The 25,804-nt window shown below is 38.5% G+C and overlaps 1 protein-coding gene across 1 annotated transcript in view; it reads left to right on the top strand.

Moving 5' to 3' along the window:
- The first annotated feature begins 1,792 nt into the window (after positions 1 to 1,792).
- Positions 1,793 to 25,804, top strand: part of CORO2A (coronin 2A) — a 62,822-nt gene continuing 38,810 nt past the window's right edge. The window contains exon 1 of the mRNA XM_032212685.1: positions 1,793 to 2,222. Coding sequence (XP_032068576.1) covers positions 2,208 to 2,222 — 15 coding nt within the window. The 5' untranslated portion in view covers positions 1,793 to 2,207. The remainder of the gene's footprint in view (positions 2,223 to 25,804) is intronic.

A 25,804-nucleotide genomic window follows, 5' to 3' on the forward strand; every position in this document is an offset into this window, starting at 1 on the left:
AACTAACTTCTTGGGAGTTTTCCAGTAGAATTTCTGGGCAGGGCCTCAAATGAAAAACGAAACACGCATCTCTTCAGCTGCAAAGCCACGTCAAATGAATAGCTGGCTGGTGCATGCCAGTTTCAAACATCCAGATACTTCATGGAGGAAGTGGAGGAGGTAAAGGAGAAGTAAAACTCCAGATATTTAAAAAAATAATGGGTAGACGGCTAAGAGAAGTAAAGCATGGAAGTTCCTAATTCCAATCACCCCAGTCTCCAACAAGTGCTATATTCCATTTAGCAAGAGTCTCAGTTAGTTAGGGAGGTATGATCAGCAGGGCAATGGGGAGGGAGATGTTTAAAACAATGACAGGCCTGGAAGGCACCATGGAGATTGTAGGAGGAAAAATCTGGTTTATTTGGTTTCCAGAAATTTCAGTGACAGTAGCAATGTTTCTGGGGTAGCTGACCAAATGGCTGAGTGAGTGGATGGATCTTTACAGGATGATTGAGATGCTCCAGGGGGTTATGCAATGTAGTGAGCCTTCTTTCTGTCTTTTGCTATTATAATGGTGGTGGGTAAATCTTATTATGTCATAAAGGTCATGTCCTGTCTTTAGACCTGGGTGGGGAATATAGATTTTAAGAGTCTTTGTTTATCTACCTTTATTCCCTTCTGAGGGATCTCTTGAGGGAACTTGTTAATGAATAGGCTGGCCTAGATTTCTTAATGGGCACAAAATATCCATCTCCAAAGACTTTAGGCATCTACTGGAGGCTGTTTCCTAAAGCAGGAAGACTGGGGCTGCTTTCTGCTTTTAAGAGCATGTTTCTTTATTTCTCCTTTGGAGAAATATTCTATCCTGCCTCTTTTAATATTAAAAATAACAAATATTTTAATCTGGGGAGGGGGGGGTTCCTACAAGATCTTCTGGTCCAACCTCCTTCTCAGGGCAGGAGTGTGGCTATATGACTCAACCCAGATTTGGAGGTGATAATAATGGTAAGAGTTCCCATTCAATGGAGATCTACAAAGTCCCCCATTTAGAATATGTAAAAGTTTATTAATGTTTTAAGCAGCATCAGAGCCTGTTTTGTATTTAATTAAAATTCCTTCACAGTCCTGAGACAGCACATTAAAGAAATGCCTAGTTCTTAGGGCTAGGAAAGTCATAACCAAGGCCCAGGGAAAATTCAGAAAACGAAATGGGCACCCAAACAGTGGCAGATTGGGATTGCACGGATTACGCTTGTTTTCCTCTTCATAATTAACCAATCCAGGAATACTGAATCAATAGCCTTGTCCACGATTATATAAGAAGCAAAGGACAGCCTTGGATGGGAGACCTCAAATTCTTGTTTTATTTTTAACAAGCTCTGCAAAACAGACAATGGCAAAGCATTGACATAGCGGGGCAGAAACCGCCCAGCGATGCCCAGAAAGTCAACAGGAAAGAAAGCCCTATGGAGAACTGACTTCGGAAACTGCAAAATGTTCTGCGTGGCTCTTATTTCTAAGTCGCGCGCGCGTTTGAACGTATGTCATTCTCAGCTGCAAAATTATTATTTTTTTAAAAAAAATGTATTTCTGAAAGCGTCTGCCCACATCAAGCGCCTTTTCTGGAGAAGCCCGCTTTCCTCGCAAAGGGGTCAAGGTCTCCCTCGGCCGCTATGCCATCGGCCGCAATGCCCTCGCCCTCCCCGTCAGAGCGTCTCGCTCGCGCACTAAAGAGGAGGGGAAGGGCGAGGAAGCGGCCTTTGGTTTCTTTCTCCTCTGGCTCCGCCCACCCGCTTTCCCTCTCACTCCCAGTTCGCTCGCTCGCGTGTGTGTGTGTGCGTATGTGTGTGTTCTGCAGTGACTTCGCAAGCGTGCGCCCTGCCTATCGAGCGCGCTTGCTGCAAGCGGGCGGATCTTTCCTATTAGAACAGGCTGTCTTTTTTTTTTTAAAAGCGGGTGGGAGATTAAAAAAAAAGACTCTTCCTTGATTCCTCCCCTCCCCTTTTAAACTGGCGTCTTGCGGTGCTTTGCATACGAAGCTGCGTCTCCAGACGCGATATAATGAATGAACGGGATTCTTTGATCGCGCAGCGACACCTGTAAGGGGAGAGAAAGCGTAGGCGGAGGTGTGGTGCAGACGGGGTCATCGAAGATCTTTGCTGCAGAAAGACAAGACTGGTACCAGACGGGCATCCAACATAAAACATTTTTTTTTAAATCCAGCCTGCATGACCGTCACGAAGGTAGGAAACGTTGCAAAAAAAGGAGGAACTAAGACGATGAACCTGCTCTTGAATTAAACTGCTTATTTTATTTTTTGCGGGCTGTAAACAAGAGCGGGCGATTTCACACCTCTCTTATAATACTCTGTAGATATAATATTCTTGGTGCGCTATAATAATTGTTAAGTCAGAGAGAGCTTCTGCTCCTGGAACTGAACGATATTCAGGAGGTGGACAAGACTGCATCATTCTGCATCTGAAGGGCGGGGTAAGGAAAACAATCAAGAGAAAATCCTGTCATTGAATTTACATATATTTGGCAGCTATGGTCCCTGCGTATATCACAAAAATATGGGTCTTATTTTGTGGTAGATTCCCCATCCCAGCCTTTTCTAGACTTAAGAGAAACTGTCTACCAGGAAGTTCTTGGGTAAGAAATGTTTCTCTTCCTGGAAAAGAAAGACATATTTTCTATTATAGTCTAGAAATTAGATCAATCAATTAGATGCATTGATCTGTATCTGCATTTTTGCAGCTCTGATAAGAACTAGAGTTTGTTTTTCAACATTGTTGTGCTTGGAGATGAATAACATTTGTTTCTAGCATCAGGAAGTAAAGAGGGTAATAGTTTGCAGAGATTTCTTGAATTGGGTGGAGCAGGGAATTAAGTGAAGTTGGGCACTGCTGGCAGAGTCTGTTCATTGCTTTTCAGACTGGTAGCTATCCTTTGCACCATTGCCTATGGCAAGGTAAGAATTTCCTCCAGGTAAACAGCCAGTGAAAAATCCTTTCATATTGGAAGTAAACTCTCCTTTTTACTGAGTCTATCACAATTTAACAAAAAAAGGACTGTAGCTTTCATGGACGTATCTTGAAATATTGTTGAAATATTGTTTCATGGACGTATCTTGAAATATTGTTGAAATATTGGCTTATTTTCAGAACTTTAAAAAAGGGAAATGCTAGGTGATAGACAGCCTTGGCCAGCTGGTTCAGTGGTTAGGTCAACAAAATGAGATTTAATGCTGATATATTTTCCCATTTAAAATATCCTGGTTAATTTTTATTTATTTATTTATTTTGCAAAATTAGGTACTCTGTTTAGTATATGGCTAGTAGAGAAACTTTTTTCCCACCAAGTACCTCTTAGATGTGTCAGACTACAATTTGAATAATCCCAAACCAGCAGAGATATGTGGCTGGAAGAGAATTTGTTTATTATGGTTATTATATCCCAGCTTTCCGGATAACAGTTTTCCCAAAGTGGCTTGCAAACAGTGTAAACAATTGTAAATGAAAATACAGTACTACACCCACTTCTCTTTCTCCTTCTCCCTCTTCCTTTAAAGACCTTTCATTGACATATTTGAGGGAGACCAGAGGAAGGCTGGTTTAAATAATGGATTTGTTGGAGGTATAGATAGAACTGTTGACGAATACAGCAGAATGTGTTTATTGCTCTGCCTTTGCCCTGGGGTTTTCGTCAGAAGGAATGTTGATGTGACTTTGTCCCTGGGTCCAAAGAAGCTAAATTGAAGTGTGCAAAAGGATTGCTTTTTTAAAAAATTGTAATGAGACTTTTGCTAAAAGAAAGACTCATGTGAATGATGTTTATAATTTATAGATGATGAAAAATATTTTTGTGCTCTGAGAAGCTTGTGGGTATCAGGTAGTTGTCGAAAGAGAGACCTTGCTTAGAGACTGTGGAGGTAATTATTAACGGTCAGGTGTCACTTAGGAAAACATGTGATTTATCTGAACCTTGAAATAATGACTTGGTCCCTGTTTAGCCCAACATATTAGTTCCGGCATTGAGCAGTTCTTCATGAAGCTCATAAGCAAAATATGAAGGTAACAGCCACCTATTACATTTACTCTTTAACACTTTCTGCAATTAACTGGAACTTCAGTAATGGATCCAAGAAATGTTAATTTCTTTCTTTGTTAAGACATTATGTTCTCACCCCTCTTTTTCTTTACATGTCCTACTTCTAGAGGCTGATGGCACAATAATAACCATTCTCAGAATATGATACAGCAATCCAGTAAAGTCTTTGATAAATAAAGCTTAGATGCCTACATCAAAATATGTTGTTTATGGAGTTGAATCTTCATTTCTTGAATTCCTACTGCTCCTTGGTGATTCTTGGCCAGCTGCTTTTTCAGATTCACAAATCACCTTTTTCAAACTCCCTGCTTCTTCAGCTCTTTCCATCTGTTGTCTGTGCTTGTTTTTTATAGATTCCCAGCAACTGTTCTGATGCAGGGCTAGAATAGCAAGGCTTCATCATTGTAACAGAAATGAGACTCAGTCATTCATCCATTATTATCCTTATTCTCTTCATATCCTCTCCTCCAGAAATATTGGCCTTCAGTCCCATAAACCATAATCTGTAGGGTTTGGAAGACACATTGCAGAAGGCTTCACTTCAGTTTATCCACATATGTCATCATCTGTTCAAATAGTATTTCTGGAAATTGCTCAGGATTGAACTCAGTAAACCTCAAGGGGAAGGGTGTTCCACAGTTTTCTGGAGTAGCTACAGATAATACAATTTTGCATGGTTACTTGATGTCAGCTTAGGCAATTCCAGATGTTTTGTTTTCCCAGCTATGATAGTTGTAGATCTGGACATAACAGAGAGAAAAGAGACCTTATGAGGACTCATACCAGATTTGTATAATGGTTTCTGTCATGTCAGTGCTAAACTTGCTAATACTTTAAGACTAGTGTAAATCAGTAATATTTGCTCAAGATCCACATGGAACTTGCATGATTCCACCTTCCTTCAGAGATCTAATAAAGAGGGGAAGGGGACCTGTAGGGAAGAACCCTTATTATTCTTGACAATTGAACTAGGCTAGCCGTAAGGATTTTCTGAATTCTGCTAGAATCAATAAAGTTCTGTTGCCTTTGGAGGTATGGATCAAAGACTGAGCTGTTTCTTAACCATGTACTTGCTAAGTTATCAGTGGCAAGCTGGATATTATTATAGTATACATTATTATTAAAGCCACAAAAGTAGTGCCATATAACTGATTAATATCATTAAAATATTTGAATCATATTCTTCATTTCATAGTCACCAGGCAGTATTTTAAACATGTTTTAAAATCCTAGTGGTATGTTTAGTAAAATAATTTTTTTTAAAAAATCAACTAAATCAATTAAAAGCAGCAAACACATAAAATATTCAGCACACATGAACCAGCTTAATAAATTAGTTTCAAATGTCTAGACAAAAATCTGATTTGGACGCGGTGCTTTAAAAAATAGAGTGTCAGCATTGATTGGGTGGCTTCTTCAGAGTCTGTGTGCCACAGTAGAAAAGGCACAATACTTTTTCATCTTTGGCCACTGGAGTGGGAATTCTGGGTGTTGCAATCCTGAAGCATTTGGAAAGTCCCAGTCTCCTCAAAGGTCTAGTGAAACATCCTTTGGATAGCAGTGCTGTAAATATCAGTGAGTAGGAACTGGCAGATAAGATCTCAGAACCACTGAACTATATCTTTCAGAGATCCTGGAGCACCGGGGAACTGCCAGAGGACTGGAAAAGAGCTGATGTGGTTCCCATCTTCAAAAAAGGGGAAAAAATAGATCCAGGAAACTATAGACCTATCAGCCTGACCTCAATACCAGGAAAGATTCTGGGAAAAATAATCAAGCAAAGAATTAGCAAACACCTAGAAGTAAACAAAAATAATAGTCAAAAGTCAACATGAGTTTGTCAAAAACAGATCATGCTAGACTAATCGTATTGCATTTTTTGACAAAGTGACAAAATTAGTGGACCAGAGGAATGCTGTTGATATAGTTTACTTGGTCTTTAGTAAGGCATTTGATAAGGTAGATCATAATCTACTACTAAATAAAGTAGAAGAATGTGGGTTGGACAGCATCACCACCAGATGGATTCGTAACTGACTGACCAACCACACTCAATGTGTAGTCCTCAAAGGAACTGCATCTACATGGAGGGAAGTATGCAGTGGACTACCCCAAGGCTCTGTTTTAGGCCCAGTACTCTTCAACATCTTAATCAATGATTTGGATGAGGGAATCAATGGGAAACTCATCAAATTTGCAGATGACACCAAGCTGGCAGGAATAGCCAACAATCCAGAAGACAGGCTTAAGATAAAGAAGGATCTTGACAAACTTGAACATTGGGCACTAACTAATAAAATGAAATTCAATGGTTAAAAAAGTAAGGTTCTACATTTAGACAAGAAAAACGAAATGCACAGGTACAGTCCTAGTGGACAACCATTTAAATATGAGCCAGCAGTGTGTAGCAGCTGCCAAAAAAGTCAACATGGTTCTAGGCTACATAAACAGAGGGATAGAATCAAGATCACGTGAAGTGTTAATGCCACTTTATAATGCCTTGGTAAAGCCACACTTGGAATACTGCATTCAGTTTTAGTTGCCACGATGTAAAAAAGATGTGGAGACTCTAGAAAGAGTGCAGAGAAGAGCAACAAAGATGATTAGGGGACTGGAGACTAAAACATATGAAGAACGGTTGCAGGAACTGGGGTATGTCTAGTTTAATGAAAAGGACTAGGGGAGACATGATAGCAGTGTTCCAATATCTCAGGGGTTGCCACAAAGAAGAGAGAATCAAACTATTCTCCAAGGCACCTGAGGGTAGAACAAGAAGCAATGGGTGAAAACTAATCAAGGAGAGAAGCAACTTAGAACTGAGGAGAAATTTCCTGACAGAACAATTAATCAGTGGAACAGCTTGCTTCCAGAAGTTGTGAATGCCCCAACACTGGAAGTCTTTAAGAAGATGTTGGATAGCCATTTGTCTGAAATGGTATAGGGTTTCCTGCCTAGGCAGGGGGTTGGACTAGAAGACTTCCAAGGTCCCTTCCAACTCTGCTATTGTATTGTATTGTATTGTATTGTATTGTATTGTATTGTATTGTTTGTTGATGTTTCAGCCCCTGGAGTGCAGTGCAGAACTTTCCTGTTTATTAATTATCATATATAGAGCTATTTTCTTTAAAAGTTTCCATGTCTTTCTGAAGCTCAAATTATCAAGTGGTTAATTATGAAATCACATTGTGTCATCCTTTGGAAAGTATAATCATGTTTATTAGAGAGAAACATAAAAATGTGGTTATATGTTATAAAAAAGAGGATGGCCCTGTGAACTAGCAAGCTTGGAGTATATCCAAAAATGAATTTCCAATTGATGGATCCTGAATATTAGGAGCTGCTAATAGCTGTGATTTATGAAAATTGGATCCTTCTAGAGAAGAACAGTAGGGACAACTCCCTGTTTCAGCAGTAGTTTTATTGAGTTCTGATATATTTCTGTTTTCTTTAGTCTTGCCTCTTTGACTTTTTTATTTTTTGGAAATAATATATACATATAGTGAATAGTGGCCGGTGTGACATTATATTGGATTTCAGCAGGGGTGTCAAACTCGAGGCCTGTGGCCCTCCCCTCCCCGGACCTCCATTTTCACTGACAGAGGCTGCAGGAGGCTGTTGCTGCTGAAAACGGAGCTTGAGAGCCCGTTTTCGCTGGCAGACCGCTCAGGCCACAGGCGCCCCTCACATGAATGATGTCAAGCTGGCCACACACCCTAGTCCCTTCAGTTCAAACACAACCCTGATGCGCCCTTCAATGAAATTGAGTTTGACACCTCTGGATTACAATATTATCTGTAATCTAGGAGTGTCAAACTCGATTTCATTGATTGTGTACATTGCTGGTTCTTACAACAGTTAGCCAGTTATGTGCTGTACTGGGCTTGAGTTTATTCTAGGTTGCTCCTTTGCTCTCTGTATAATACTGTATTACATCCATAATACAGCATGGGTGGTGAATTGTGGAGACTTCAATAGAGTTTGTCTGTTTACTTACATACATTAATTCTTCAGCTAGTTCGGTTCTGATCAATGTGACCAGCAACAGAATGTCACAGCTTCAGGGATCTTTTGTAACCAGGATAAAGGCAGAATATAAATCGAACAAATGAATAAATAACCTGGAGACACCAAGGATTGAACTGTGGAACCAAACCATCGTGTTTATATTTGTCACTGAGTGTTTTTCTTTCCATGCTTTCCCCCCCCTGTCTGTCAAAAGTAAGGGATGGGATATAACATTATTGCAGTATTCACAGGCTGGCCACGGTTATGAAGTGACTTATTATTAAGGAACCTATCTCAGGTGCAAGATATATAGAATTGTAGCCAATGACAGTTTTGCAAAATGAACTATTGGTTTTAAAGGTTGGGAATTCATTTTTGGCAATTCCTGCTTCCCTGCTAATATGTGGAAATAGCATAGGTTATGCCAGGGAGGGTTGCAGTAGTTATGGGACAGCTAACAAATGAGGAACCCTCATTATACACTATGGTAAGCTATGTGTCAGGGTTCTAAGTAACACCCCTAACGAAAGAAGAGGCTTGAGTTTCCTCAAAGTTCCATTTTATTAGAGATATCATATTGGCACATCTGGGAAAACGTGAATCTGAAAGCTTCCAGGTTTTCCCCACCCAATTAAAAGTTCAAGTCCCTGCCCAGCCCCCACATGGCCGTCACATGGCCCAATCAGACCCAGTCTCAACTGGAGATGCCATCCAGTCACACCATTACAAGTGCAGGGCAAGATGTCCTTGACTCTCTGAGAAAGGAATGTTATTTAGACCAGTGTTTCTCAACCTTGGCAACTTGAAGATGTCTGGACTTCAACTCCCAGAATTCCCCAGCCAGCATTTGCTGGCTGGGGAATTCTGGGAGTTGAAATCCAGACATCTTCAAGTAGCCAAGGTTGGGAAACACTGATTTAGACTATGTATCTCCCATACTCCATATAATCCCCCCTCCCATTTTCCCACAGCATTAAGTGTTGCAGGCCTGAAGGCCCAATGCAAAAGATGGCTTCCAGGCCTGACACTGATTTACTTAACTAGGATTTGTTGCATATTTTCTGTTGACTGGCTTCCTATACTTAAAGTGAATACCAAGCAAACCATGCCAAAGATCAGCATGTTGTGTTAATCCAGGTCAGGTTTCAGGTGCTGGTTAAATGTCATGTTAGATAATGGGAAATCTGTGACTTGCTGTTCCAGATCTTATTAAATCAGAGGTCTCAACAGATGCAGCCACAGATATAGGCTGGTTCAAAGATCAAAAATGTTGGAAATTGCAGTTCAATACACAGAAGGTAACATATTCACTGTAAAGTCATTGTTAAAGATAAAGAAAGGCCTCAACCTACATCCTTCCAACATTCCTTTCACTGTTTTGTAGGGATTACTACTTATACACACCTATTTTGTAGGTGTGAGTTGGCGGTTGATCATGTTAGAGTGGATATTGTGCTTGTAGCTGTGGATCTTGTTACATGATTTCATGTTTCATTATTTATATCCCTGTCTATTAATCTGTACCAGCTCTAAGCACAGCTGGCTCTGTGGTAAACAAAGGAAAAATGGCGATTCCCTGATTGTTGCTGTGATTGAAAAACCACTGCTGACGTTGCCATTTTACAATGTTGTGGGCTGGGCCTGTTGAGGAAATCTTAGGTTCTTGGTCAGCAATGACATGTTTGTCTCTGTTGGGAAGATAGAAGAAGACAAAGATGGAAGATCAAGAAAATTGTAGAAATAAGCAAGTTCCTAGAATAGCTGTTTTCCTTTTTCTGAAAAAGTAGGTTCTAAATGGATTGAACTATGTGACTGATTAATGAATGACTCGCTGTATGTTATCTTCTTTTCGGATTGATTTAATTATCAAAATGAAGACAGAGACTTTGGCAATGATTGCCCTCTTATTTAAAAAACAAACAAACAATCCACTCCCTCACAGCACCGTCTAATTTAATTATGGTCCTTCTGGAAAATGTATTACTCCAACTGCAAGAAAATAAAGTAAATCTTAAATTAAAACTCTTCTGTTTTGCTACAATTTCCACTCCCCTTCTCTTCAAAGATGATCACAAATTGTGAGACTGAGAACAAAAAACAAAAAAAAAACAAAGATTATTTTACCTTTGAGTCACCAGTTGCTCTGTAACAAGAAAACTTTCTTTGCTCTCATCCTATTAAAAAAAATAAAAAGAAATTTAAAAAAATTGTCTGTGCCCTCTTCCCCAGTCTATTCCTTTATTTCACATTCCATGAATTTGTCTAGTCATATGGACAATAAAATAATAAAATTAAATAACAAAATAATAGAACAAACAAAATAAAATAAAACCCAAAGTGGTTGTTGTAAAGGGTGTTGATAAATTGTCAAATATGATGAAGCAGAAGTTTATGGGCATTGAGGAACAGACATATTGCAAACAATGTAGAGCTACAATTTTTTAGGGAAAAAAAAGTTTCAGATGCACTGTGACTGAGCTAGAAGTTAATTAGTGTACTTGATGAAATCACCTGACAAGTATGGGATTATAGAGGTTCAAAGCTGCTTTCAAAATGCGTTCTCATTTGGAAATACCTTAGATTGCAGTGGTGGGTTCCGGATCCCGGTGCAACTGGTACGATGCAATGGGGCCTGGTGTCTCCCACATGTATGCGCGCACACATATGCACAGTAAGCACATGCGTCCTTGCCTCCACAACGCCTCTGCGATGCTCCAGCTGCTTGGCGGAACATCGTGCAGGCGCCGTATCCTCCAGGCGCGGAAGTGCCAAAGAGCTCAAATACAGGTAAGGAGCTTGGGCAGGCGGCCCCTCCAGAGCACCATACCGGAACAGTACTCAATGCTCGCGGCAGGCACCGATACGCCCATACCAGGGCATTCCACCTGTAACCCTCCACTGTTATATTGCGACCATTGCAATACCATAAGATAGAAGGTTTTTTTGAATGATATATATATGCCAGTCTTTGTACACCCCCCCGCCAAAAAAAAACCCTATTCATAATTAAAATGGAGCAGCTTTAATTAATTCTTGGGTGGCTTCTACAGGTAGTTCTAAACTTACAACCATTCACTTAGTGATTGTTCGAAGGTACAGTGGCACTGAAAAAAATGACATGACTGTTTTACACACTTACAATCATTGCAGCATCTCCATGGTCACATGATCAAAATTCATGGCAACTGGTCCATATTTAAGACAATTGCAGTGCCCAAGAGTCATGTGATTACTTTTTGTGACCTTATGATAAGCAAAGTCAATGGAAAAGCCAGATTCCCTTAACAACCATATTACTAACTTAAAACTGCAGTGATTCACTTAAGAACCTTGGCAAAAAAGGTCATAAAATGGGGCAACATTCACTTAACAACTGTCTCGCTTAGCCACATAAATTTTGGGCTCAGCTGTGGTTCTAAGCTGAGGACTACCTGTATTTCCATATCAAGCCAAGTTTATTTAAAAACAATTTTGTTGAATGGCAGGGTGGCCCATTGTTACTGATTTTTCTTTGCTAGTCCCCCGGAATCATTCAGCTTATCTGTGTTTCCTCCGCCCTCTATTCAGGACACAGAAACAATGAAAAAGCTTGGATTCCTCTATGATTTTTTACTTTCTTTGTACCTTCAAGTCAGTGTTGACGCCTGGCAACTGCCTGCCTCTCAGTTTTCTTTGCAAGATTTTTCAGAAGTGGTTTATCCTTGCTGCTTCCTAGGGCTGAGAGTGAGTGACTAGCCCACAATTTTCAGCCTGGTATCTTAACTACTGTGCCAAGCTAGCTTTTCTTTGATGTACCTTTACCAGGATGAAGCTGATTGCAACAAGGATGCAAAGCATTTCTATGCTTCCCCTGGGCTTTCCTACTATGGGAAGTAACAGAAATAATCAGAACATTCTGACACCTTCATATCTGACTGGAGAAATCAGGTCTCAATCTCTTCCCTGCATTATGATTCATTGGTTGGTTGATTTGCCAACGCAAAATAAAATGCAGGTCTGAAAGGAAAAGCTGAATACCCAATGGCTTATTATTCAGAAGAGACTGAATCTCAAATTATTGCAGTTTTAAAAATAGATAAAATCCACAGGAAAATCCATGGGAGAAAGAAAACTCAGTCAAAGCAATAGATGTTACTCATAGTAACGTCTATTGCTGAGCATCTTCCCACTCATTAGACCAGGCTTGTGGAAGCTGTGGCTTTCAGGATCAGTGATTTTCAAAGTGATCTTCAGACCATTGGTGATCCATGGATGTCTAGCATGTGCCCGTTTCTCTTTCACTGCTGATCAGTTGACTACAACCCATTCACTGCCTCAGTCTCTGATTTTCAACGTTCACCCCCAGTCACTTGGTCAAACCAGAGCCCTCTTGCCACCTCAATCCCAACTTCTCCCTCTTCAACACGAATCAGCTGTTCTAGAATGGATCAGTGGCTGAAAACTGCTTCATGAACACAGGGAAAATGTGTAAACAGCAATGTATTTAAATTCAGAAAATGGCAGAAGTCACCAGCTCTTGAATCTCATTGACTGTGAGTCCACAGGTATTCTCTTATGTAGAGCAGTGATCTCAGACAAGCAGTTTCAAAAGAGACACATAACTAAGAAAGATCATGATGAATAATGATTCATTGTTTTAGATTAGATTAAAAGCCTTCGTGGTGCAGGTTAAAAAATGTGGTATTGCAGGCAAGCTTTGCCCACAGCCTGGAGTTCGATCCTGACGGGGCTTAAAGTTGACCCATCCTTCCGAGGTCAATAAAATGAGGACATAGATTGTTGGTGGTAATATGCAAATTATGCTTACCTCCCAGAGAGCACTGTAAAGTGCAATGGGGTGATATACTGTATAAGCCTAAATGTTATCGCTATTGCTAAAATTGGGATTTTATTAAATGAGAATCATCTTCCCCTTTGTTCCTCAAAGATTTCTACTGAAGGGCTTTCTTTACCAGCATATTTGTCCTAATAATTTTTAGGATGGCAGGGATACATAAAATAATTTTAACGATATATAAATTCTTAATTGGGATTATGGTTGGTATAGAAGTTCATTTTAAAAGATCTTCTTAAAATAGAAGGAATGAAAAGACCTTCCCAAATGCAACTAGACCTATTATGATCTTCACTGAAAAAAATGTGAAGACAAAAACACTGGGAGCGCTCAGGGGTGGGTATTTGATATACTGTATTTGGTCTTCACATTGTTCAAACTTTTCTTAGTCCATAATGGCATAACATTTGAGAAACACAGTTTTAGTTTTTTGGGAAAAATACCCAGCAGCTGTAGGCAGCAGGAGAAACAATGCTGGAAATTGTAGTATAATAAACTCTTGAAGACCACATATATCCTAGCTTATATCTATCTATTGATCCCAGTTTCTTACCCAAAACTCCTTGAGGCAATTTTGTCTGCAGATGGAAAAAGCCGATAACTCAATAATGTTCTTTGTTGACAAAGACCATTGTGCTGTCTCTGTCTCCTCCCCTGCAAGCAATATTCATCAATTTTCAGGAATTTCTTCTCCGCTGAGAATTACCAGAGTTGTGGGTGAGGTGCATTTTACTTTATGCACTTAGCAAGAAAATTTATGTCAGCAATTCTGCTATTTTGTTGATAATTTGTTATTTCTTTTCTGACTCTCCCCGTTATTTGGATGTGTTCTCTAATTTTTATTTCTATTAATCCTGCCTTTCTTTGCTTGGTGGGATTATCACTAGGGAATTTAGAAGTCATCCAACAATTGCATTCACATTACAGCAAAGAGATTTTGTTATCATCTCGTGATAGCTGATGATGCTAGAAGTGGCTATAATCACTATGGGGGAAATGGCTTTTAGTCAGTGGATTTATCATACATCTACCAGCTGTGGCCCAAAGAGGCAGTACTAACCATTTTTAAAGGACATGACCTTTGTTTCATACCCAGCTTACAGCAAAAAGCTTTAACTATTTCAGTGTTAAAGTAATGTTCATCCTCTTTTCCCAACACAAGTCTTTTTGTGAAAGTGACCTACAAGGCATCATCAAGAATTGGGTGATGGCATGGTTAGCATCTGGGATCTGCCCAGCTCTTGTTGCATTTTAAGATACTGTGTTGGCATGCCTCCTCTCCTTCATGTCTGTTCAGCAATTTTCTCTCAGAAGAGCTATAATGATGTGGTGTCCAGTGGCCTGGATCATCTCTCTCCCCCTTTCCTTTCCCTCTCCCTCCCCCTCCCCCTTCCCTCTCTTCTGTGTGTGTGTGTGTGTAGGGGGTTACGGCTGGCGTTATTGCCAGTTTGCTGCGTGTGTGTGCACAGTTGCCTGTAAAATGTTATGCGCATGCACAGAACATTAAAAAAGGAGAAAAATCCATGCCCGCGGCGACTGGGGAACCAGTTCGAAGGCATGCTAGCCTAGGTCGCTGCCAGTTCTGTGACCCAGGCCAACAAATACCAGTTCGCCTGAACCAGTAGCAACCCATCTCTAGTATGTGTGTGTGTGTGTATTCCTCTTTCTTTCTTTCTTTCTTTCTTTCTTTCTTTCTTTCTTTCTTTCTTTCTTTCTTTCTCATATCTATCTGTCTGTCTCTGTCTCTTTGTGTGTCTATATGTGTTTCAACAACTTGGTGTGTAACGAATTGGCTCTAGCTCTTGTCTGCCAACCTGAAAAACAAGAGACAAGTACTGAAGCTATTTCCATTTCAGTATCCCCAGGGCCTGCTAGTTTTTTTCCCTCCCCAACATGGGTTTAATGCTTTTCCAGAAGAATGGTAAACTTGTGTTTAAAAATAGTCCTTAAAAAACAGCTGAACGACGCAGCGAGAGCAGTTGCATGGTGAAGTGGGAGGATCTCTCACTGGACTGAACAATCCCTTCTCGTTGCCTGATGAAATAGCCTTCTCCACCTGAGGATCCGAGGCACCTTTACCAGGCAGGTTCTGACCAGTGGTGGTTGTGGAAGGATATCTTAATGAAATAGCCTCTCTTGGTAGGTAGTGTCTACCATCCCATGGATCAGTCACAAGTCCAGTAACTGATCTACTTTTCTGGGCAGCCCTCATCTGCTCCACATAGATCAGGTTTTGACAGATAGCTAAAATTGAGGGTCTAGCCATCTGTCAACTGGTTGCCCCAGGTTAACCATATTTAGGGTAACTGATTGACAAAAGTTTTCCTGCCAGTTAGCAGTATTAGGTGAGAGGAGAAATGAAGCTTGGAGAGTCCATCAGTCACCTAATACCAAGCTCCTATGGTACAATATTTATTTCACTAGGATTAAGGCCTGGTCATAGGATAGAATAGTATTCATTGCTCCGATGGATGCTTTTCATTGAGACCTGAATATAGGAAATACAACTTGTGTGATCTTGCTTGACTTTTCAGCAGCATTTGGTCCCATTGACATTAATATCATTCTGAATTGCTTATAACATTCAGGGTTATGGTGTTTCTTCTCCTTCCTAAAGGAGCAGAGAGATTCTCCCAATTGCCCTCTATTGTGGGGTCCTCTTCCCCCTTCCTGTTATTATTTAAATAAGACCTGTAATTTTCAGGAAAGTATGCTGATAATTCCAGTTTTACTTTGTCATCCAGGCCAGGCCAGAGTCTCTATGGTTAGTCTGGGCCCAAGTGCTTGAAGATTGTGGGGTCTGGATGAGAAGAAACAAGGTGGAAGTAAACCCTAATAAGATCAAGACAGCATTTGTCCAGGAGCCATTAGGCTGTGTGTCTGCTCTGAACAAGTATTGTTTTGTAGAATAATCTTTAGCTCTGGCCCAGTGAGCACCTTTTCACAAAGCTGCCCAAACAGTTTGTCCATGAAATACCTGATATCTAATGTTGCTTGATTGTCAAATTGGTATTAGAAAAATTGAATGTATTTATTACTTATTTATTTTAATTGGTACATTGCTGTTATTGTTTGCAGTTTTAATTTAATTTCTTGTTCTGTTGGCCTGTTGTCAACTGCTGTCAGTCACAGATTTAACTGAGTAAAATCCATTTCTCATTGTTGATATGGGCTAACCTATCACACACGGAGACAAGCAAGAAGTACTTTCCAGTAGTAAGGTTTCTAGCATAAACGGTGAAAAGGTCATAGGAAAAAAAGCAGTTTTTTAGATCTCTGGCCAGAGTTGGCAAAAACTCTCTGTCCTCTTTTGTTTCTTTATAGGCATCATAATGCCTAGAATCTGATAAGTAGTGCTGTATAGACTCTGTACAAAGAAAATAAAAATAAAATAATCAAATACACTGTTGCAAATCTGGATGTGCATTATATCCAGTTTGTGCTTTTGGTTCATTGATCACGATAGGGTCACCTTTGAGTGCTTCCATGTGAAACATTTCTTATACAATTGCTTAGACTTGCTTGCAGAATTTTCTGTGGGTTGGGTGCTCAGTGATTGCTATCTTCCATTTGTAAGTCTCTAGTGCTTTCCAACTTTTTCATAATGAAGAATCCTAAGAAAGGAAAGATGGAACAGTCGGGTAGAACCTCTGTTGATGCTAATATTGCAACCTCTTACCTTGAGCCTTCGTCTCTCAAGAGAATCCATACAAAAGCACAATTACCTGCACTCAATGGTCGACACAAATTGACTCTAAGTCTAAGGCAATAGTATATCAAAACAACAGAGGAGAATGTGTTGAGTTGTGATATTCAAGATATACTGTACATTTTTCACTGGCGCTCTCTAAAATGTTTCTCTTAAGAGTTTTACAGCTGATGGACTCTAATTCATAACTCTTCCCACTTGGACTAAGTTCTTCTCTATCTTTGGAGTATCACTTTGCTTTTCTGCAGAGGTATCTTGACCAGGGCAAGTATAGTATATTCCTCCAAACTTCAAGAAAATGACTAAGAAAAAGGAAAAGCTTTGTAAGCTGGGGTTTGCTATGTCATTGAAACTGAAGGTGCCTGATTACTTACAGAGAAAGCTGATAAGGAGCTATGGATTTTTAGCATCCAAGCAGCCAAGGTTAAAATGAAATGAAGCATTGTCTCTATAGAAAGAGGATTTGGATTTTATTTAGTTTTAGTGATTCTTTAATATTGGTTCAGAAAGCTGGAGCGTGAAAGGTGGTATTTACACAGGGAAAACATTTGCAAGAGACATTCAGAGTCTCATTCTGTGTTTTGTTTACTATATCGGTATCTCATTACAAAAACCCAATAGCAAAGCTCACTAATTTTAGGTAGCTCTAGGATTTATATTTAAAGATGTATGTTAGAAAGTATAACCAATCTCTTGGATCAAACTTTGGTTCTTTCTCAACTTGGCCTAGTTTTCCCCTTGACAATAAATCTGCACTTCTCTAATTATATTACACCACAAATCTAACATATCCTCCAGATATGTTTGACTACATCTCCCACCACAATAGCCACCATGCCTAATTTTCTGGTTGGATTGAGATGTTTACCTCCTTGCCTGAACACTGATTTTGACATGAACACCTTTCTCAGTCTTTAGTGACAGAATTAGCCAAGATGCAGGTAGTCCTTGTCTTAAAACAATTCATTTAGTTCAAAGTTACAATGGCACTTCACACTTAACAATCATTGCAGTATCCCCATGGTCATAGGATCAAAATTTGGATGCTTGGCAACTGGTTCATGTTTATAACAGTTGCCACGTCCTGGGATCATGTCGTCAACTTTTTCAAGTTTCTGACAAGCAAAATCAATGGGGAAGCCAGATTCACTTAATCACTATGTTACTAACTTAACAATGGTGGCAAGAAAGGTTGTAAAATGGGGCAAAACTCACTTAACAAATGTCTCACTTAACAACATAAATTTTAGGTTGAATTGTGGTTGTAAGTTGAGGACTAGCTGTATAAGCTTCTGATCTTGTTGTGGATTTTTATGGCAATCTTGTTCTTTCTCATTTTGATTTTATTGACCTTTTCCTTCATTTGTTTATATTGATCTTTTGACATTTGCAGTTCCTTTGTAGGTCACCATCCTGTTCTAAGCCTTGTAGAGATAACCAGGTCTTTAGCTCCACAGCTTTCCCAGCTCCACTACTCCTACCTCAGTATGACCTCAGGAGAACCTCAATGATGATGATTCCTTCAAAGTGATCACCTATATCTTTCTAAAGACTTATTTCTAAACTTTGAGATAAGAAGGCAGTGTGGCCTCCAAGATGTACTTAGGGCTCTTAGTAAACATAGCATTGGAAACTACCTTCCTGCTAAACCACATCTGACTCTCATAGTTCTCCTCCACCATCCTCCATAGCCCCTCCTCAATGCATAGTTTTCATTTCAGCATTTTCTTTTTAAAATGTTTTCTGTCCAGTTATTTGTATCCAGGCTAATAAGGAACATTGGGCCTTTACAATCCTGTCCTGACAGCTACAGCTCAGAATTTCCACACAGAAACAACCCCATGTGGTAGGTTGGACTGAAAGACTGAATGAGTAGGTGAAGGATCCAAAAGTCACCTAGTGAATTTCCATGTACAAGAATGGAATTCACTCCGGGTCCTCCCCATAACTTCTTAACTACTATACCACATTGGTGGATATATGTATCTGTTAAACACATATAGAAATGTAGGAATTTCTGTAGAAAAGAATGGGAGGACCTGGGGTGGGTTGTTCCCCAGTTCTCAGTTCAAAATATAGCCACTATAAGAATGTGTGTGCCATTTAGTTCTATTGCTATTAAGTAAAGATATCACAATGGGACTACAAAATATGGACAGCTTCTAGAGTCTTGTTGTACAAAGCTTAATAATTTGAGAAAGAACATTCCAGAGAATGGAATCTCAGTAATCTCATTCCCCCTCCAGACCCCCCTTTTCTGGTTTGAAGGATTTACTTCCAGAAACTGTCACACTACTCCTTGTGTAGTCCAGTTCTGTGTTAAGTTAACATTTCTCTAATAGGTTTAACCATTCAACTCCTTGGATCATATGGAGCAAATAGCATTTACTGGGTTTATTATATCCATAAACCATAATATCATTTTTAATTTTTCCCCCACAAGCATTCTGTGAACCAAACAAGATGTAGATGTAAACCATGAATTATGAACATAATGTGTGGGTTCAGATACCCTGATTTATTCAGCACCTGAATATACCTAAAATATACTATGGCTTAACATGATGTGTAGCTGCTTCTTAACCCACCTCATAAAAAAGTGGTGAAGACAAAATAGGATAACCTTCAAGCATGCCAAATTGTACTGCTTCGAGAAATAACATTTGATCTCCTTTAGTAATGCTCAAATCCCAGAGTAATCATTTTATTGGGCCTTGAAAGAGATGGGTGCAGAGTATTATTTTAAAGGGCTTTCCTGACTAGTAAGTGCTCTTAAGTTGGCAGTGAACAAAGGTTTTGAGATAAGAGGAGTATCAATTATAGTACTTTGTTTTTATTGCTCTCTTTCTCCAAGACTCTCTCTGCCAGTAATTCATCTTGAGGTGGGGAAACTCAGTTGTTTACTTCTCTGTTGATAAGACATTCTTCCTTTCTTTTCCCCAACTCAAGAATTAGAGTCAATTAAAGGCTATCTTTGCTACTAATCAGAGAGGCGCTCTTCTATCTTTGGAACTAGATTCACAGTCTGGGGGAAAAAGTCTACTATAGGCAAGTGTAAAAGGAGTAGAAGTGCTATTGTTAAAACCCATCATGGCTTAGTATGCAGCTTGCACCTGGCTTTAGCGCTCTCTCTCTCTCTCTCTCTCTCTCTCTCTCACGCACGCATGCACACACACACACCCCCCCCCTTTTTTTTATTTTTCTTGTTCTTCTTTAGACACTTGACTAGAAGTTTTCCAGAAGGCCCCCAGAGTCCTTTGTTATAGAGTAGGGGCTGAATTCCCCTCAATTAAGCTTCCCAGATGGTGTCCTAGGATGTTCAGGAACCATCCTATCCAGTGGTGGGTTTCAATTTATTTTACTACTGGTTCACTCACGTGCTCGCTCGCATGATGCTTCTGCGCATGCATCCGAGTGGGCGGGTGGAGCCTCCCACCACTACTGGTTCACCCAATCCGGGGGCGAACCGGTAGAAACCCATCTCTGATCCTTTCCTGCTAAATGAATGTGTGAGGGAAAAATGACTCTTTAGATGGAATCAAACGTAGGGATCTATTTGAACCCACAATGATGTCACACAAACTATAATATTCTTGTGATGATGTCATTTGCTTTCTCTCTCCCCAACCCATCCCATATGGATACCTATGGTTTCAAGATTAATTTGTATGCTGCCCAGAGTCATGTCTTGTGAGTTAGGCTGCTACATAAATATGATAAATAAGTAATTAATCTATAATGCCATATTGTAGTCCACTCCTAAGATGGGTTGACACATTACCCAAAGTCAAAATTATTCTTGGCATCTGAACTGGGTAAGTATAGAAATCAAATGGATGGATGGATGGATGAATACATGAATGAATAAATGAATGAATGAGAGAGAGAGAGAAAGACAATGACTTGCTTCACACATCATGCTAAGCTATAAACTGTGGTTTAAAGTCATATTGGGTGTGGTCAAGACAATGTGCTAAGTAAAATCAAAACAACCCACATTATGGGTTAATATTATCTGCAAATGAAGTTTTTTGTGACCTAGTTTAGATGTACTCTTGAACTTGGAAACTACATTTTTCTTTCTTCGCTCTATCTATCCCAATTCAGCAAACTGAGCCTTATGGTTGTCCTCAGCACTTGATCAATAGCATGTATCAATCTATATATTTTAAACCTTGCCTTGATATTTAAGGCTCTGGTTTTTGAAGCCCTAGGTACAGTATATATAGTGTTTTGTGTTAAATCAGAAAAATTGAAGATCACATTATGTATAAGGTTAGAAGAGGCAGTGCAGTTATCCAAGAACCTTTTCTGTCTTGTTCAAGAAGTGCCAAACATTGATGAGATGCTTCAAGCTGCTTTCACAAACATTTCATGATTGAATTGCTTATAAACATGTACGTTAAATAGTGATATAAATCTTGCAGAGTTGTTGGGAACTTGACATAGTAAAGCTAACTATGTCAAAAATCATTCCTTCATGATAGATCACTCGACAGGTGATAAAAGTAGTGTTGACCCTTGTTCTACAGAATTGCTGCAGGGTGGCTGAATAGCCCTGACTATTGCTTGATTTTATGATGTAAGCACTATGGGAATGCGTAAAGCTTCTAACTTTGAGAACTGGAATTATACAGCTCAACAATGTCCTCACTTGTGAGAGCTTGCAGGATCTGTGCACCGCAGAGACGTCACAATGAATAACTTGGCTATCCACTGGTATTGATGCCTCGCCCAGCCTCTGGCTGACTCCTTAGCAACTGTGGTAAACAGAGATGATTTCACAGAGCTTGTGGTTGGTTTATAAAAACTGCCCTGTCCTAACTTCTAAGATAAAGTAGCCTATGTACCTGGTAACCTCTTAAGTTCCCAGATGGGAGCTGGGCCAGGCAAGGCTCTATCAAGATCCTTTTAAAGAAAATAAGTATTGTGTTGATGATTTAAAGAAGCTTTATGCCAGCCATGATTTTCATTTCCTGAGATAAATCTATTGTGTTACACTAAAACCTTGATTTTATAAACACCCATTCAGCAGATTTTGGAATCAACACCAAGCTTTATCCCCAAAGAATGCATATACATCTGTTATTTGGCAACTCAGTTTGGATAATTTTCTTATAATAGTGTAAATATATTTGATTTATTCTTGCCTGTGTAGATTAGGATTTGCAAGATATGCTGGATGACAGAATGGCTATGGGTCTTGTAAGAATGTGAGCAATTTGTTTTACCTATTATTTGATTTAATAAGACATGCAGTTACACATGTGCACATTCTGTTTCCTTTGGAAGGGAATCAACATTTAGGTTTAGTTCTCACAGGTATGGATACTAGCTAATTTCCTTACAGTTGAACATTGACTGAGATCCATTGAAAACATTCCATTTCAGATGATAGTACAGAATGGATGGATGCGTAGATGGATGTGTGGATGGTATGGGTGGGATAGATAGATATGGTAAGTATCCATATGTCTTTTAAATAATGAAGAATATATACAACTATATATTATTCTGTGATATTTGGTCTCTAATGAACTTCTATCACAATATTTAATTTTATGTTTTATTAATATTGGATAAAATGACAATGATTCTAACAGGATTAGCTAACTGTTGAGATTCTGTTGAGTCTTTCCTCCCTCCATGCCTGATGCTTCACAAACATACAACCCTTTCAAAATTGTTCTGCTGCAGGGTGTTGGGCATAGGATGCAACGTTATGGCGCCTAATTTTCTGTGGATGCTGGAAAACATAAATGCTGTGTCATTTCCAGAGTAACCAATCAGAATAGCAAAAGATCAGCTATCTCTTTTGCTTCTTGAACCCCATTTTGGCGAGGCTTTGGTTTGAACCTTGAAACCTCATCACACTGATTCATTACACATTTTCCTTTTGGAACCAGCAATATTATGCAAAATGCAGAAAACAAGTTAAAAAAAAAGTAAGCCAAAGAATTTAAGGCTTGAATAAAAAAACATTCACAGCATTGGTTCTGCATTATGCCTTTGTATCTTTACAAACCATCCTTGCTTCCATTTGTCACATTTGTATATCACTTCACATATTGCCTTTTATTCTTTAAATGTCCTACCACTCTTCTTTGTGGATCTCATTAATGCCATCCAATCATGACCTTTTTTATCTCCTTAATCTGTTTGCTCTTGTTTCAGATTGTTGTTTTATAATCTGATGTTTATATACTGTGTCTATTTTGTTAAGCCATCTCAGTGTATCTATTTTTTCCCCACTGGCAAACTCAATTTTGTATTCAGTCCACATTTATTCAGCATCCATTCAATTTTTACCCTCTCTCTTCTGGTATTAGGAAATATTGTTCTTAGGTAATGCACTCCTTGCATTCTATAGTGGTGCTTAAAAGTTTGTGAACACTTTTGAATGTCCAATATTTGATCTTGTTCAATATGCATAAATAAGACCTTGAAGCACATCTGTTCTCCACAGTTCTTCTAAAACTAGATAAAGAGAACCCAGTTATACAAATGAGTCAGAAGCATTATGTTTCTTAATCGATTTATTGAGGAAAATGATACCTCCTTGGCACTTCCTTTGGCAAAAATAAGTGAACCTTTATCAGTTGATTTGAAAGGAAAATTAGTCAGGTGTTCCAGTCAGTGGGATAATAATCAGATTTGAGTATGGAAGGTTTTGGATATTCACTATCCAAATATGATCTTCACAACATAGGTACGGAGAAGTGTGTCATAACTCAAACAAAGGAGATTTCTGAGGATCTCAGAAAAACAGTTTTTTATACTCATCAGGCTGAAAAAGTTATAAAACCATTTCTACAGATTTTGGACTCCACCACTCCACTATCAGGCAGATCATATGTAAAGGGAGGCAATTCAACACCACTGTTATCCTCCCCAGAAGTGGTTGACCAGACCAGTCAACTGCAATGGGTGTGGCACTCAAGTCTTCAGTGTTGGCAGGAAATGCTGCGTAGGACATACACATAACCAATCTACACATTTTCTATCTTTAAATGTGTTCACATGGTCAACCTTTGTGTGTACATCTGTTAGTAGCTATGGAATATGGATATAATATATGTTTGTTAATATATTTGGATATAAGTATAGGATGAATATTTACATAGATTACATAGATTATATGAAATAATATGGACTTGAAATGTAATGCAATAAAGACAATAAATGCTATTTGGTTTGACAGTGAAAAGGGAAATACTCTAAGTCATGTCCAAAAAAATCCAAAATCAAATCAAGTTATTTAAATATTGTATCTTGGTAGCATGTTTATTAAAGAGAGGAAAGTTAAAGAAAAATTTTTAATGAACAAATGCTAATAGAAACTTAGTAGTAGTATATGATATGTCACAAGGAATGTATGTTTGTCACAAGACGCAAAAATGGGTTCTGTCCACTTTGATGTACAAAATGAAGTATGCTTATAAATATGTAAACCTTTTTGAATCCTTTAGAATATTCAATATTTCTGTATAAATAAGGCCTAAAATGTAATCTATTCGCCACACAAATTCTAAAATTAAATAAAGAAAACCCAATTAAGTAAAGGAATCAAAAACCGTATGTTTGTTCATTTATTTATTGAGAAAAATGATCCAAAGCTACATGTTTGCTTTCAGTAATTGGTATTTATTACTTCTTTATTAATTTTTTTAAAGTTTTTCAGATTGATAGTTTTTGAGTGTGAAACTTGGACTGCAATCCCCAAAATCAAATGGGCGAGAGCACAGTTTTAAATTAATTTACATTTACATTTAATCAGACTACAAGAATCCAGATAGTCAGTAGATGGCAGCAGAGAGATCCATCTAGTTGTCATCTTGGTTTTTATGGCCCAGCTCTAGTAGTCTTTTGCTGCAAAATCTGTCTCACCACCTGGTGATTTTATAGATGTATGTTTTTCATCTTGATAGTCCCTATGATAATCCATGAATGTTCCATAGCCATTCTTTTTTTTAAAAAATTAAAAGATGTAAATATATTTCCATTTTCTTTATTCCAATGATATACCTGATTCTTTCTGTTTGCTTCATCCACTGTCTTCTCCTTCTTTTCTCAACTTGGAAAAGCGTAAAATTTTTTTCTAACAAACAATTTACTCCTTTATTTAATCATTATACATTTCAGTTTGGTGGCCACTTGAGGGTTTTTCCCCAAGATTTTTTAGGGCACTTTGCTGTCATCCCAGGCATTATACTGCCAGATTATACAATGGGCCACAAATATTCCTAATGTAACAATTTTCCACTTGAAATTGCTTTTTTTTTTTTTTTTTGCAGGAGAAAAGGCAGGAGAAACAATGCACAATAAGCACAAGGAGAGTTTAGAAAGAAAAAACAATGCCCTAACAAGGAACAAAGAATTAAAACAATGCTCTCATTTCTATTGATCTTGAAATGTTTTTTCATGATCAGTCAGCCCAGGAAGAATAAATCCAAATGAAATTTCTTTTTTAATTTATCTCTTTAATCAGGCTGATTATGAGCTCTATATCAGAGACCATTAAGCCAGAGGAAATAGAGAAGCAAAGCATCTGTATTATACTGCTTCCTCAATTGAGATACCCATTAATTTTTAGTATTATATAAATTTGTTTCCTGTTTTGAAATTTCTTTATGAAATACTCAAGAAAGAAATTATTCATTTAGGTGAGCTGACTTTTCAGTGTAGGTGAAATGTCTTCTGTAAATTTCCCTTCATAATTTTTCTAATTTGATTATTTAATAATTAGTACTTTATGTTTTACAGATAATAATGGATAGCCTAACGTATCACTATCTTGTTTCCCCAATTATAAAACTTTCTTATGTGAAATATTTCCAAGATGGGATACAGTCTTGAGGTAGATTAATGTAGGTAAAATTATATTCTCAATAACTGAGATTGCTCTTTATTGTTTTGTTATTCTTTTTAGTTATTTGTAGCTTACTCATGAAATACACAATAAATTAACGAGTTTCATGATATTTCCTGAGTATTTTAAAATCAGTATGAAATGAAGAATTGTTGAATCCCTTTCTGTAATTCTCTGATCCTAAATCATTTCTGCACTTCTTTCATATTATATGACCAATGCGATTTTCTTGGTTTTATATGTTTGATTTCTCAGTATGTTCTTGCAAATCAGTGGAATGATGGTCAGCTATGTGTAA

Source organism: Thamnophis elegans, chromosome 3 (genome assembly GCF_009769535.1).
Source record: "Thamnophis elegans isolate rThaEle1 chromosome 3, rThaEle1.pri, whole genome shotgun sequence".
NCBI lineage: Eukaryota > Metazoa > Chordata > Lepidosauria > Squamata > Colubridae > Thamnophis > Thamnophis elegans.